The following is a 16,195-nucleotide window of genomic DNA, read 5'->3' as shown; positions in this document are numbered from 1 at the left end:
TTCCAGAGTGTTAAAGGCAGAGGGCTCACCTGATAAAAGTTTATAAAATTATAGGAGGCATAGATGGGTCTTTATCCCAGGGTACATATGTCAAATATGAAAGGGCTTAAGGGGAAGAGAGAGATCGTGATGTACGTAGTTTACTGAAAGTGGTGTCTCATTTAGAGAGAGGGTTGAAGGTGGCCTTTGACACATGGGCATTGGATATACAAGTCAGGATGTTATGCTGCACTTGCACAATATTAGTTAGGCTACACAACTGGGGTGCATTATGCACAGTTTTGGTCACCCTTTTATAGGAAAGGAATCACTAAGATGGAAGGTTTGCAAAGAAGATTTATGAGAATGTTACCAGGAGTTAAGGGCCTGAGCTATAGGGAGTCTATGGGTAGGCTGGGACTTTATTCCTTGAAGCATTGGAGAATGGGGGATGACGTTATGGAGGTTTATAAAATCATGAGGGCTTTGAAAGGTGAAGTCACTCAGCTTTTTCTTAGAAAAAGAGCATCAAAAATTGGCAAGTATAGGTAAAATGTACCTTAGGGGAACTTCTTGATGAGATTTCTGGGTGCTTTGTCTATATAGAGATGAGATGATATTTCAGTCTCTGCCTGTCATGCCAAGCTCCTCCAGCATTTTGTATGTGTTACAGGAGATTGTTGGGACCTTGGCTGATATCTTCAAGTCCTCTCTTGCCACAGGTGAGGTCCATTATTCCAAGAGGTTAACAGGAATAATCCAAGAAACTATTGACAGATGAGTCACATGTCAGTGACAATTAAGTTATTGGAGAGGATTCTTAGGGATGGAGTTGAATGTATAAGCATATGTATAAGCATGGTCTAATTAAGGCCAGTCAGCATGTCTTTGTGTGGGGCAAGTCATGCGTTGACTTAATTTTCAAGCAGGTGATGAAGGCGAATGATAAAGGTAGAGCAATGGACACTGTTTACATGGATTTCAGTAAGGCATTTGACAAGGTCCCTCATGGGAGGCTCCTCCAGAAGACTAAGATACTTGGTAAGATGTCTGTTTGGGTTCAGAATTGGCTGCCCAGAGAAATGGGATGAGACTTATTTTGGCTGGAGGACTGTGGCTAGTGGTGTTCCACAGGGATCCAACCTGGGACCTCTGCTGTTTCTGTAATGGATGAGAACTTAGGTAGGTTGGTTATCAAGTTTGCAAGAGCATCAGAATGTGTGTTGCTCCAAATAGATACCCGCAGCATTTATTAAACTCCTTGGGCCAGGGTACAACACTGGCGCACTCATCTCCCAGTTAAAACACCAACAGGACATGTTCAAGTCCAAGTCCAATGCCAGTCAGGAACAAGCTTCTTTCCTTTGTTTTAAGTCCATTGCTCAGAGAGTAGCATTAGCCAACCAGGATCTCCTCAGTACCCCCCCCCCCCCCCCCACTGTCACCGAAGTCAACAGTGACTGTCACCCACAGGATCCACTGGGAATCAACAGTGACCGACACCCAAAAGGACATGCTCATCAGCAGTCGGTGACTGGCACCCAAATGATGCACCACAGCAGAAAAAAAAGCTGAGAACATAAAATTAAAAGCTAGTCTATATTTATTTTTTTCACCAATTTTTAAAAACTGAAGAGATGAACAACTCAGTCTCTGTTCAGAGAGCCTGGCTTTGCTCTGAAGCCCTGCTAACAGCCAGCATGAAGCACAGAATCCAAGAGTGAGTCAAATGTCTAAGCAATGTACAGAAGAGTGGCTCGAGTAGCCAGTGCCCACGCACGCATGTTCAAACTGAAAACCATATTCCCCACCACACATCACAAAGTGTGGGTAAGCAATTCTGGAGACTCTGGAAAGAATCCCAGAGTGTAAACATGTCTGTTTCTTCACCTGCCCATCTTCAGAAGATGGTGAAGAATTAAACGGTTGTTCATTTCTTCTTTCCTTTAGCTGGCTTGGAAAAGAGTGTAGGGTCAATCTGCTCCCTGGACAGGCCCTTCACAGAAAAAAGTCTGGCAGCCCGCTCCTGTAGGGTCCCGCCACATTTTAACCCCATCTCCATCAGTTCACTTTTCAGCCTGTCCAGTCCCAAGCATTCAAGCTCCTCTGCAGAGTTAAATGTTCTCCAATCCTCCAGTCGCGGTTCCTGTGGAGGGGTAGGGAGAGGGAAAGTCACAGTCATTCAACAGAGGCAATGGAAAGGAGCCGAGGAGTCAGAGTCGCCAGCGTTATATTATAACCAGACTCACTTGTTTCGGGGTTGGGAGGGAATCACTTGCATTGAAGTAGTGTTACTTGGACATTTTTAGCTTTACATTTAATGTACCAGGAGTGGGTCCCTTGGTTCCTCAATCTTGCCCTGACCATTCTCTTCTCTCCTCTCCCATAAGGCAGAAGGTTTAAAAAAAAATTAAAGCATGTGCCAGCAGGCTCAAGGACAGCTTCGATCCTGCTGCTATAAGACTCTTGAATGAATTGCTCATGTGCTACAGAACATCTCCCAATCTACTTCTGCAGAGCCCTTACACTTTGCCTGCAGTGAACCTTCTCTGTAACCACACATTATTCTACATTACGTTTTCTTTCTACTAATGTACGGAGCGATTTGTCTGGATAGCATGCAAACAAAAGCTTTTCAGTACATGTGACAATAATAATGATCCAATTCTCCAATGCTTAAAAATCATTCCCTTCCCTTTAAACACTCCCAATTTCAAAAGACTGCCCTCCCTCCCAGTCTTATAACTATGATCCTCATTTGAGATTCTTCCACCAATAGAGCCTAATCTAGGTGAAGGGTCTCAACTCGAAACACTGACTGTCCATTTCATCCAGAGATACTACCTGACCCATCCAACATCTGTGTACTGCTCTGGATTTCCAGTGTCTGCAGTCTCTTGTCAACATTTCCCTTGTCACACCACCCAAGGATACTTCTGCAAGATCACTCCTCATATTTCACATGTCTGAAGCTGGTGAATGGCCTTTGATCCAAATCATTCAATGTTTCTTCTAGTACAGATACTGCTTGACCTGCTGAATGTTTCCAACAGTTTCTAACTTTCATTTTCAATTCAGAGTCTCTCCTGAATCAGTGACCAGTCTCTACAACCAGAATCAGTTTTTACATCCTCTTACTTCAATGATACTGGCAAGCATTTGCCAAGGGCAATATGAATTCCATAGGATCTTCTAAGTTCACCCAGGAACAGCAGTGGGGCCTCAGTTTAACATGTCCTGAGACAGATGGCATGCCCAAGAATGCAGCTTGCCCACAGGTACTGTAGATTACAATTATTGTTCAAACCTCTGGACTTAACCGACGGCAATTCTGATCTAAAAGGGAGTGCTACTCACTGAGTTACAGACGAGACTGCAGGGCCCAACCCTGAGAACCACTGTGACTTGGCTGTATCCAGCCACCAAACCAATCATCCACCACTAAAATAACAAGAGTTAAAAGACATTCCGACAGGTACATGGGCAAAATGGACTAGCTTAGATAGCCATCTTGGTCATCGTGGATGAAACAGACCAAAGGATGTGTCCTTTCTGTACAACACTAACTTTTTCAGACTGTTCTCTATATATTTCTCCCGAGAACTAAGAGGAACCTAGGTGACCTGTTGACACTGAAGGACATCTGTACCCATAGCATTCCAACAGGCAGCAGCTTCCCTGGTGCAGCTGTGAATGGATTCAGCAAATAGATGAGTGCACTGAGCCAGCAGGCTCCAAGCTCAATCCATAAACCGTGGTGCCATCTACAAGTTCACCGACCACACCACTGAAGAATTTCAGATAGTGATGAGGAGGCGCACACTACTGAGATCCGCTTAAACGGTGTCATTGTCAGCAAGACTAATGAAGTGACCGTGGAGCTAGAAGGGAGAGAACGCCGGTTCTCATTCCAGGGTCAGCAGTGGAAGGGATGGACTGCTTCATGTTCCTAGGCATCAACATCTTGGAGGACCTATCCCAAGTAATCCCATGCAATCATGAAGAAGGCATGCTCGTGGCTCCAAGTTACTAGAAATTTGAGGAGATTTGGTATGTCACCATAGACTGATACAAATTTGTATAGAATCAGGTTTAAATCACTGGCATATGTCATAAAATTTGTTATGTGGCAGCAGAACATTGCAATATATCGGAAAAACTGAAATTACAGTAAGTTTATATATATATTTAAAATGTTAAATTAAGTAAGTAGTGCAAAAAAAAGTAGTGAGGTAGTGTTCATGGGTACCTCCTCCCTATATCCAGGGTTCCCAACCTGGGGTTCACGGACTCCCTGCCTAATGGTATTGGCCCATGGCATAAAAAAGGTTGGGAACCCCTGTCCCTGATGAGAAGAGGGCATGTCCTGGGTGATGGGGGTTCTTAATAATGGATGCTACCTTCCTGAGGCAATGCTCCTTGGAGAAGTCTTGGATGCTAAGGAGGCTAGTGATGTAGCTGACTTACTTACAAGTTTCTGCAGCTTACTCCAATCCTGTGCAGTGCCCCCTCCTCCATATCACAGTGATGCAGCCAGCTAGAATGCTCTCTATGGTACATGTACAGAAATTTGCGAGTGTCTTTGGTGACATACCAAATCTCCTCAAACTCCTAATGAAATATAGCTGCTATCATGCTTACTTTATAACTGCATTGATACGTTGGACCCAGGATAAGCTCTATCCCAGGCACAACTTTCCTCACTATCAAGGCCATCTTCAAGAGGTGGTGCCTTAAAGTTGCAGCATCTGAGACGTATTCTCTTCCCATTATTACCATCAAGGCTGCGGTACAGGAGCCTGAAGACGCACACTCAACAACCTAGGAACAGCTTTATTCCTTCTGCCAACAGATTTCTTAACCATCCATGAACCGTGCCTCGGGTCTTTTTTTGCAGTATTTATAAATACTTTACATCATATATAAGTGATAATAAATCAGATTAAGCCACCCAAGCTTACTATGGTCAAATGGATGGGGAGGGTGAGACTACAATTGTGCTGGGATCCAGACAGGAGAAAGGACAGTCAGCGGAATCCCACTCCTTATTACCCCCCAACTTGGCAGTTACTGCAAAGATTCCAACATCTCTAACTGCTCCCAATGTAATGACTGAACAGGTCGTTCTGTCTACAACGTTTGCGCTGACTAAACTAAACCTACCTCGCTGCACATTGACCCATTTCCCTCCATCCTCGGGACACTCACATGCCTATTGAAAAGCTATTTAATGTCCACCACTCCTAACAAATTATTAGTGTTAAAAAAAATACCCCACATCTCTAAAAATTTCCCCCTCACCTTAAACCATACTCTTAAAAGCTTTATAAAGCCAAGTGTTCCAAAAGAATCTGTGCAGTTACCACCAGTGATTTTTTTAAAAAGGGGATTTAAGATAGAGCAGGCATAAGAGGCCAATTGACCTCCTCTGCTTCTACTTCTTTCCTCTCCTGACTGGCCAAGTCTAGAACGCATTCCTGCACAGGCCGCTTTGTGAAATAGTTGCTGCAAGCACTGACTCAGGGAGTCAGTGAGTCTGCTCCCCTGCGCGGTGTGACTGCCACCTGGTGGACGATCCCTCCTGCAGCTTGTTTCACTATACAGCCCCTGGCCCTTGGGTGTGCTTACGCTACTGACAACAGCTTTCTCATTACAAACTTCTACAACATGGTAGCTAATGTATGCTACAAAATGCTTTACAGAGGCTTATTCAGAAAAGTGGACATCTATTTTATAACAAGAAAGAGAAAGTCTGCAGGTGCTGAACATCCAAAATGCTGGAGGAACTCAGTAGGACAGGCAGCATCTAGGACTGAAAAAAAGATGAATAGAGTTAAGGGGGGGGGGGGAGGGAAGAACAAATACAAGGTGATAGGTGAAACCATCAGGGGGAGGGGTGAAGTGAAGAGCTGGGAAGTTGATTGGTGAAAGAGATACAGGGCTAAAGAAGGGGGAGTCTGATAGGAGAGGACAGAAGGTCATCGAAGAAAGAAAAAGAGGGGGAGGCAATGGGCAGGCAAAGAGATAAGGTGATAGAGGGAAAGGGGAATGGGGAATAATGAAGGGGGGGGCATTACTGGAGGTTCAAGAAATCAATGTTCATGCCATCAGGTAGGAGGCTACCCAGATGAAATACAAGGCTGGGTGCTTAGCCCCCTGCTCTATTATGCCTCTGTGGCCAAACTTGAAGCGTATTCAAGTTTACTGAAGATGCCACTGTTGTAGGCCGAACCAAAGACAGTGATGAATCAGCATATGCAAGGGAGATTGAGTGAGTGGTGCCATAAACAACCTTTCAATGTCAGTAAGACCAAGGAGCAGATTATTGACTTCAGGAGCAGGACACCTGAGGTCCACAACCCAGTCCTCATCAAAGTACCAGAGGAGAAGGTCAACAACTTTAAATTTCTAGTTGTTATTATTTTGGAGGATCTGTCCTGTGTCCTGGGCACAGCATATGAGCAATTACTAAGAAATCATGTCAGTGGTTCTAATTCCTTCAGCGTTTGTGAAGATTTGATATAACATCTAAAACTTTGACAAACATTATAGGTGTGCAGTGCAGAGTATATTGACTGGCTGCATCACAGCCTGGTATGGAACAGCAAGTCCTATAAAAAGTAGTGGATATAGCCCAGTCCATCATGGGTAAAGTCCTCCGCGCCACTGAGCACATCTACCTGAAACACCATCACAGGAAAGAAGCATCCAACATCAAGGAACCCCCTACCCAGGACATGCTCTCTTCTCACTGCAGTCATCAGAAAAGTGTATATAGTAGCCTCAGGACTCACACCGCCAGGTTCAAGAACAGTTATTACCCCTCAACCAACAGACTCTTGAACAAAAGGAGATAACTTTCCTCAACTGCACTTGCCCCATCATTGAAAAGTCCCCACAACCTATGAACTCACTTTCAAGGTCTCTTCATATCTTGTTTTCGATACTTATTGTTTATTTATTTATTATTGTTATTTCTTTCCTTTTGTATTTGTGGTTTGTTGTCTTTTGCACACTGGTTGAAAGCCCAAGTTGGTGCTATCTTTCATTGATTCTGTTCCGGTAATTATTCTATGGATTTACTGAGTATGCTGGTTAGAAAGTGAACCTCAGGGTTGTAAGTGGTGACAATGATGTACTTTGATAATAAATTTACTTTGAACCTTGAATGGACGAGTTGGGCCAAAGGACCTGTTTCCATGCTATATGACTCTACGTCTCACTGCTAATTTTCCATAGCATTTATACCCTGTCAAAGTCAGATTCCTCACATGTACATGTCTTTAGAGGTGCAATGAAACTTACAGCAGCATCACAGGCACAGAGTATTAAACATACTGAAAAACAAATTAAATTAAATTATACAAGAAAGAACACAATCAGAACAACATAAAACAATGTCACAGTGTTGCTGTACTGAGGTAGCTATTGGGGTTGTGCAGGCATTTCAACAACCAAACAGCTGAAGTAGCTGTTCTTGAACCTAGTGGCATTCCTCCTGACCAAGGCACAAGATGTCAGGCCACTACGGTGTACTGAAATCCTATGCTGACCAGCTAGCTGGAAAGCTCAAGAAAACCTTCAACCTCTCACTGCTGCGGTCTGAGCCGACTTTGAAAGGACAGCAATCATACTAGTGCCAGAGGCAGGGTGAGCCATCTTAACAACTACCAACCAGTAGCACACAAATCTACCATGGAGTACTACCATGGTTATTGTTAGAATTACTCCTGCCTGAGCAAAGACTTGAACCTGCTGCTTTTCAAATATAGTTCAGCAGTCAATACCATCATCCTATTGGAACTAGTCTAGAAGCTTCAAACCCTAAACCTCTGTACCTCCTGCTGCAACAGGATCCTCGACTTTCTTAGTGGGAGACCACAGTCAATATAGATCAATGACAACATCTCCTCCTCACTGATAATGAACACAGGTGCACCTCACAGATGTGTGCTTAGCCCACCACTCTGTCTGTGTGGCTTGGCATAGCTCAAATATCATCTATAAATTTGGAAATGAAACTGCTATTGTTGGCAGAATCTCAGATGGTGATAAGGAGGCATACAGGAATAAGACGCACTAGCTGGTTGATGATTAGAATCATAATCAGGTTTAATATCACATGACTATGTCGTGAAATTTGTTAACCTTATGACAGCAGTACCATGAAATACAGAGGGAAAAAAACTGAGTTACATTAAGTATATATATTCGTTGATGGTGGGGATCCTTAACGATGGATGCCCTTTGAAGATGTCTTGGATACAGAGGTTGGCATCCATGATGGAGCTGTGTAATTTAACAAGTTTCTGCAACTTTCTTCGATCTCGTGCAGTAGCACCTCCCCCAATACCAGACGGTGATGCAGCCAGTCAGAATGCTCTCCACAGTACATTTGTAGAAGTTTGAGTATTTGAGTTGACAAACCAAATCTCAAACTCCTAATGAAATATAGCCGCTTTCTTGCCTTCATTATAGCTGCATTAATATGTTTCATCCAGGTTAGGTCCCCAGTGATATTGACACTGAGGAATTCAAAATTTCTCACTCTCTCCACTTCTCATCCCTCCATAAGGATTGGTTTGTGTTCCCTTGTCTTACCATCTGAAGTCCACAAACAGTTCTTTGGTCTTGCTCACATTGAGAATAAGGTCATGCCGCAACACCACCCAACTGGCTGGTATATATCTCACTCCTCTACACCCTCTCGTCACCATCTGAAATTCTGCCCACAACGGTTGTATCATCAGCAAATTTATAGACACTGTTTGATCAATGCCTAGCCACACAGTCATGGGTGTAGAGAGTAGAGCATTGGCTAAGCACACATCCCTGTGGTGTGCCAGTTTTGATTGTCAGCAAGGTAGAAATGGTACGTTCAATCTGCACAGACTGTGGTCTTCTGGTTAGGAAGTCGAGAATCCAGTTGCAGTGGAAGGTAGAGAGTCCTAGGTTCTATAGCTTTTTGATCAGGACTGGAGGAATGATGGTGTCAAATGCTGAGAATCCAATAAACAGCATCCTGATATGGGTGTTTGCATTGTCCAGGTGATCCACGGCTGTGTGGAGAGCCCCTCACCTATTGAGATCCAGGTCCTTCCTGAGAAAGGTGTTGATTTTAGCCACAACCAACCTCTCAAAGCAGTTCAAGACCATAGATGTGTGCACTACTGGACAATAGTTGTTATGGCAGCTCACACCGCTCTTCTTGGGCACTGATATAATTGTTCCCCCTTTGAAGCAGGAGGGAACTTTGTTTATAGCAGTGAGAGATTGAAAATGTCTTTGAATACCCCCACTAGTTGGCTGGCAAACGCTTTCAAAGCTTTGTACTCTTATCAGGCCCTGGTGCCTTGCGAGGGTTCAGCACCGTGAACAACAGCATAATGTTGTCTCTGAGACAGAGGTCATTGGATGCTGCTGAGATTCTCATAGATGGTTTTATTCACCCTTTCAAAGCGAGCATAAAAGGTGTTGAATTTGTCTGATAGTGAATTGTCGCTGCCATTCAAGATGATGTTGGGTTTTGCTTTTTGGGAAGTAATGGCCTGCAAATGCTGCAAGTTGCCGTGCAACCGATTTTGCCTCTAACCTCTCTCATAATTGTTTCTTGGCTCTTGAAATAGCCTTTTGCAAGTCGTAGCTGGTTTTCTTATAAACACCTGAGTCAGCAGACATAAACACCTTAGCAGACTACGAACCTTCTGGTTCATCCATGGCTTTTGTTTGGGAATATACAGCAAGTTTTTGTAGGCGCACACTCATCCACACAGGTTTTAATGAAGTCAGTAACAAGTGGCACACTGCAATAACAACCTCAAACTCATTATCAACAAGACCAAAGGAATCGATGTGGACTTCAAGAAGGGTGAAAACCAGGAGAAAATGCACCAATCTTCATTAGGGATCTGTTTTGGAAAGGGTGAGCATCTTCAAGTTCCTGAGGATTTGTCCTGGGTCCAACACATTTATGCAGTCATGAAGGCAGCATGCCAATCGCTTTACTTCATTAGGAGATAAGCTATGTCACCAAAGACTCTTGCAAGTTTGTATAGATGTACAGCAAAAAGAATTCTGACACTCTGCACCACAGCTTGTTACAGAGCATCCAATATACAGTACCGCAAGAGGCTACAGAACTTTGTGAACAGCCAGCTCCATCACAGGCACAACCCTCCTCACCAGGGGATGTCTTCAACAGGCAGAGCGTCAAGGAAGCTGCATCCATCATTAAGGACCCTCATCATCTGGGATATACCCTCTGTTTACTACCATCCAGGAGGAGATACAGGAGCCAGAAGACCCACACTCACTCAATTCAGAAACAGCTTCTTCCACTCCATCGTCAGATTTCTGAATGGACAATTAATCCTTGAAGACTGGTACTTCATTAAAACTTTACTGTGCTTTGAACAGCAGCCAATCGTGAGAAGATGTAGCTCATTCAGGTTTGCCAATTGAGTACATAGGCATTGCTTTGCAGCAGTTTGGTGTTTTGTGTAGTGGCCAATCAGAGATTGGGATTGATTGGCAAGAACAAATTAAAATAAGGGAGGGGCAAGCTCAGTGGCCATTGCTGGAGTGGGCAGTGTTACAGTGGGGATTTTGAAGCCTCAGTTAGGTGAGGCTCACTGAACTCCAGATCATTCAAGAGTCTGAGGGGATGATAGATAGGATATATAGAGATAGAGTTAAATGGAATTTAAAGGAACGAAATTGTTAGAAAGATTGCAGACTGTTGCAAGAAACACAAGGTTGTTATAGTTGGTGATTTAAAACTTTTCACATATTGACTAGGACTTCCATCTGTAATAGAACTAGATGGGAAGCAGTTTGCCAAATGAATTCAGGAAAGTTTCCTTAATTGGTACATAGAAGTCCCAATGAGAGAATGTTCAATACTTAATGTCCTATTAGGAAATGACACAGGGTAGGCGATGGAGGTTTTGAAACTAATGGCATAATAATCACTAGATGCAAAGTAACTGTGGGGAAAAAAGATAAGTCTGGTCTGCGGACCGAAATCCTAAATTGGAGAAAGGCCATTTTTGATGGTATCTGAAAGATACCAGAAACTGTGGATTGGGACAGGCTGTTTTCAGGCAACGATCTACTTGGTAAGTGGAAAAGCCTTCAAAAGAAAAATTCTGAGAGTACAAAGCTTGTATGTGCCTGTCAGCATAAAAGGTAAGAATAGGTTTGGGGAATCTTGGTTTTCAAGAGATTATTGAGGCCTTGGTTAAGGGAGAAAAAAAAGGAGGTGCATAGCAGGTATAGGCAGGTAGGAACAAATGAGGTGCTTATAGAGTATGAGAAAGGCAAGAGAACATTTAAGAAAATTAGGAGGCTAAAAGAAGGCATGAAGTTGCCTTAGCAGACGAGGTGAAGGAGAATCCTAAGGGATTCTACAGACTGTTAAAAGCAGAAGGTTCGCACAAGTGATTATGTGTTTCAACCCTATTCTTCCCATAATCCTAACCCTCTTACCAATCAAGAACCTACTGACCTCAGTTGTTCTCCATCCTAAATACACTCACTACTTCTTGACCTCCAGTTTCCTTTGTGGCAATGAATTCCAGATTCTCCAACCACTGGCTGAAGAAATTCCCCTTCATCTCAGTTCTAAAGGGATGTCTCTTTATTTCAAGGCTGTGCCCTCTGATCCTAGACCAGGGGTGGGCAAACTTTTTGACTTGTGGGCCACAAAGGGTTCTAAAATTTGACGGGGGGGCCGGACCAGGAGCAGATGGACGGAGTGTTTTGGTAATACACCTCATAAGAGAAAATAAAATATCATGGGATATGTAGAAAACATGTGCTTTAATTTCAATTGAAAATGAACAAATGCATTACAACAAAATATCTGTCTTTGAAGTCCCATGGTATTTAGCTATTTATTGAAATGACTTTTAAAACACTGAAAATTAAATGAATAAATACAGCTTTTTTTAATAGTAACAGTTATTATTTTAAAGCACTGAAAATTCTGTTATCCTTCAAGATATTATCATCATCACTCTCCTCCTGACTGTCTTTATTTCAAAAACGGTAGGAGATGCAGGTCTACTTGTTCTGCTCCTTCTTATTCAATTGTCCCCTGTGCCAAAACTCAACAACGACCAGCACAAGGACAGAACAGTGACAGCGCGCCAGTATGCGGAGCGCGTTATTTGATCTGGAGCGCATTTTTTATCTTGAGAACGTACATGCACCTGCGCACTACTCATGTCCATCACTTAACAGACATGACATGTAACATGTAAGGCTTATTGAAAAAAATATTTTCAAATGCATTTTTTACATAACACAACGAAGAAACTTATTTTTAATTTCAGTGGGAACAGTGTTGTTGGTCCCCCTTTTTAGCCAGCGCATCAAAGTCTGGATTTAGTTTTGTTGTGGCGATTCTCAGGATGGATCTGAGGTGTTGGTCAGCTAACTTGGATCTGTGGCTGGCTTTGTTGATGTTCATGACGCTGAACGCCTGTTCACACAAATAGGTCGAGCCGAACAAAGAGTAAAGCGCACCTCAACAAAGGTCAATGTATATAGAGTGTGTCATCTATTGGGAAAACGCCAGAATTGCGGGGAAAAAACGTTAACAAGGTTTATTAGTATAATTTCATCAAGTTTTGCGGGCCGGATTAAAAAGCTTAACAGGCCGCATATGGCCCCCGGGCCGTAGTTTGCCCATGCCTGTTCTAGACTCACCTACTAAATGGAAAAAACTGTGTGTGTGTGTGTGTGTGTGTGTGTGTGTGTGTGTGTGTGTGTGTGTGTGTGTGTGTGTGTGTGTGTGTGTGTACGTGTATGCATGCATGCATCTCTACTTACTTATTTTTCTAGATCCCTTATCAATTCCATCAGGGTGAATTTTATTCTGGCTGGAGCACAAGAGGATGCTCCCACTCATGGCAACTTGCAATTAGATCTCTTGCACAGCATCGGGATTCATATAATACACTCAGAGTTACAGAGCATATAAACAGGCCCTTCAGCTGGACTCACCCATGCATTCAACCCAAAAGCTCCCTAAACATCTGCTATATATGTAACTGCCCAAATACTTTTTGAATGTTTTAATTGCACTTGCCTCATACACTCCAGGGCATAAAAAATCCAATCTATCCAGTCTTTCCTTAAAACTCAAGACTCCCCAGACCTAGTAACACCCTAGTGAATCTTTTCTGAACACATTCCAACTTAATGACACCCTTCTTGCAGCGAGGGGATCAGAACTTTGTACAATACTTCAAGCGAGAAAAAAATCTGCCAGAGGAACCCAGCAGGTTGAGCAGCATGTTTGCAGCATCTGTGGAGGGAAACGAATTGTCAACATTTTGGGTCAAAACTCTGCATCGACCTGCTGAGTTCCTTCAGATTCCAGCATCTGCAGTCTCCTGCCTACAGAACACATGTAGCAACAACATCCCAACTCTTCCACTGCACAGTACATCAAAGGGAATAATGCAGACAAAGATTCTGCCTTGATGTGAGCACATAAAAGATCTGGAAAAATTAGATGGATATCAAATACTAGGTGATAGTGTTCACCGTGATTTAAAAAAAATAGACAGGGCAGATGGAAATGACCAACTTTTTCCTTTGACATAAAAACGGAGGTTCAGCTTGTCACCAAATACTCTATAAAAACTTCTACAGATGTACTATTGTAAGTATCCTTACAAGTTGTATCATGTCCAAGTACAGCAATTTAAATGCACACGAACTGAGGAGCAGACTTAGCCTAATACACCTTGGGCACATTCCTCCATATCTACAGGAGGCACTGTCTTAAGGCAGCAACATCCAAACATCGCCATTCCATCTTCTTGCAGCTATCACTGGGCAGGAAGGACAGAAGGCTGAAGTCCCACACCACCAGGTCCAAGAACAGCAACATCCCTTCAACCACTTGGACTAAAATGTACTTTTGCTTTTGCTTTGCATTCTCCTGTAAAATCTCTATATAATTTGTGTTTTCTTTGAGAAAGTTGCAATGTACCTGTGATGCTGATGCAAGTAAGCTTTTCTTTGCACCTGTACATTACTTATCCATATGACCAACTCAACTGCATGTTTGCAGCAGCCTGGTGTTACAGCCAAGGTCAACTGACTGTGATTTCACTGAACTTGACTCAACATCACTGGATCATATAATAAGGGCCAAGAGAAACAGAGTGTAATTCATTGTCAGCTGAGCGACCTGGTACCAAAACCAGCCACTTCAAAGTGCACCAGCTCCTCTACTTCATCAGGAGACAAAGCTTACAGAGGCACCACAGAAAGCATTCTGTCCGGATGCCTCATGGCTTGATATGGTAACTACTTTGTCCGAGACAGCAAGAAACTGCAGGAAGTTGTGGATGCAGCTCAGCACATCACTGAAACCAGCCTCTCCTCCGTGGCATTTTAACACTTTTTGCTACCTCAGTAAAGCAGTCAACATTATCAATGATCCTACCCACCCTAGATACTTTCTTCTGCATCAACCCCCCCTCCCCCCCAACACACTCAAGCTTTTAGAAGGTATAAATCATGTACCATATGAGGCTCATGGATAACTTTCTTCCTGCTGTTGTCAGACTATTAAACATTAAGATGGACTCTTGACTCATAATCAACCTCGTCAAGGCTCTGCACTTACAGTAACACTATATTCTGAATCATTTATTGCCTTTCCCTTGCACTACCTCATCGTACTGATGTGATGAAATGATCTGTATGGATGCCAAGGGAAACAATGTTTTACATTGCACCTTACTACATATGGCAATAATAAACAAATTTAATGTAGCACATTTAGGCTTAATTAATATTTGTTTAAATAGAACTTCCCTCTCCACCTCACAAAATGCATATCTATTTTCAGACCAGAGGTATACATTCAAACTATTTCCAACTTTGATGCATGAACAATGAAGACAATCTCAGTTTATTACTCCAGATTGCTAGCATGGATGTTTAATGATAGACAAGACAGAGGTTCAGTGTATTCATGAAATAATGTGCAGAAACAAAATACAAATTAAGGGTTATAAAGTGTAATCCATTACTACTCAGCCAACTGTGGAAAGATAACAAGTAAATAGGTATGACAAATTGCCTATAGACTTAGATCTGATGAGAACAGTTATCAGCAACTTCCTTTACAATAAAACTCTAATCTCTGCATTTCCTACAAGCTACGCCTCCTAACAAATGTAAATGCTAAACTGACTGCACTATTGTTAAATACTGCAACATTAACTTTAATTGGTCACGTTAGAGTGCTGGGTTGTGAGTCATTAGAGTCACAAAGCACAGAAATGAGCCTTTCGGTCCATTTACTCCATGCCAAACATTAATCATCCACTTACACCAATCATAAATTAAACTAATACACTGGCTTATTATTGTCACTTGCACCGAGGTATAGTGAAAAAATTACTTGCATGCTTCGGTCCCTCTATTAGAAGACTAGTAAACAATCACCCAGTACAATAAGATATACGATAATTGTATGTGCAGTAAGGAAGACAAATTTTTCCACTGAACTTTGGAACAAATGGCAATAATAGACCAATTTACCATCCAAACAGATCATTTCATCACATTAAACACCAAGGCAGTACAAGGGGAAAATAATCGCAGAACAGAGCATACAGAGAAAATGCATTGAAGGCAGACAATAGGTCAAGGTTCCATTTTGGGGTGTAAATATTTCTTCCCTCTTACATTTTTTTAAATGAATTTTATCTGCAGCAACATCGAAAACCTCAACTTGAACCATGGAACAGTGCTGTGGGAGTATGGTGGCTGCAGAGGTCCTGCCTAGGATTGCACAATTTGTATACTAAATATTTATCTGTTAAACAGCTGGAGCTGAGACTCCACACATCTTTCCTTGGTTGCACACATGGACTCACTGCAGTTTCTACAGTTACAATTGCTGACTCCGACGTTTGCATTACAAAGGCTGCTGGCAAATTCTGCGATCCAAAAGGATAAGCATTGCCCTGAGAAAGCTTGCAATCCACATATCCCGCTACTCGGGAATTATCACCTTCTAAACCTGGAGTTCCTAGAATACACAACATCACTCCTGTGTTTGATGAGAGGCTGCGAGACATTAGCACCCAGTCTGACATTTGGATGGCAACTGATTCTGACTTGACTTTGGGATGCAGAGTGAAAAACAACACTGGATACAAACAAGCTCTGTGAAAACATTACA

The 16,195-nt window shown here is 42.6% G+C and overlaps 1 protein-coding gene across 2 annotated transcripts in view; it reads right to left on the bottom strand.

The window, feature by feature from the left end:
• Positions 1–1,564: 1,564 nt before the first annotated feature.
• Positions 1,565–16,195, bottom strand: part of sde2 (SDE2 telomere maintenance homolog (S. pombe)) — a 48,675-nt gene continuing 34,044 nt past the window's right edge. Inside the window, exon 7 of one of the 2 annotated variants that reach the window (XM_059982725.1) lies at positions 1,565–2,125. In XM_059982725.1, the coding sequence (XP_059838708.1) occupies positions 1,910–2,125 (216 nt within the window). In that variant the 3' untranslated portion in view covers positions 1,565–1,909. The remainder of the gene's footprint in view (positions 2,126–16,195) is intronic. The other variant, XR_009514450.1, reaches the window with a different exon arrangement.

Source organism: Hypanus sabinus, chromosome 10 (assembly GCF_030144855.1).
Source record: "Hypanus sabinus isolate sHypSab1 chromosome 10, sHypSab1.hap1, whole genome shotgun sequence".
NCBI classification, from domain to species: domain Eukaryota; kingdom Metazoa; phylum Chordata; class Chondrichthyes; order Myliobatiformes; family Dasyatidae; genus Hypanus; species Hypanus sabinus.
This window is presented reverse-complemented; position numbering and strand designations above follow the sequence as displayed.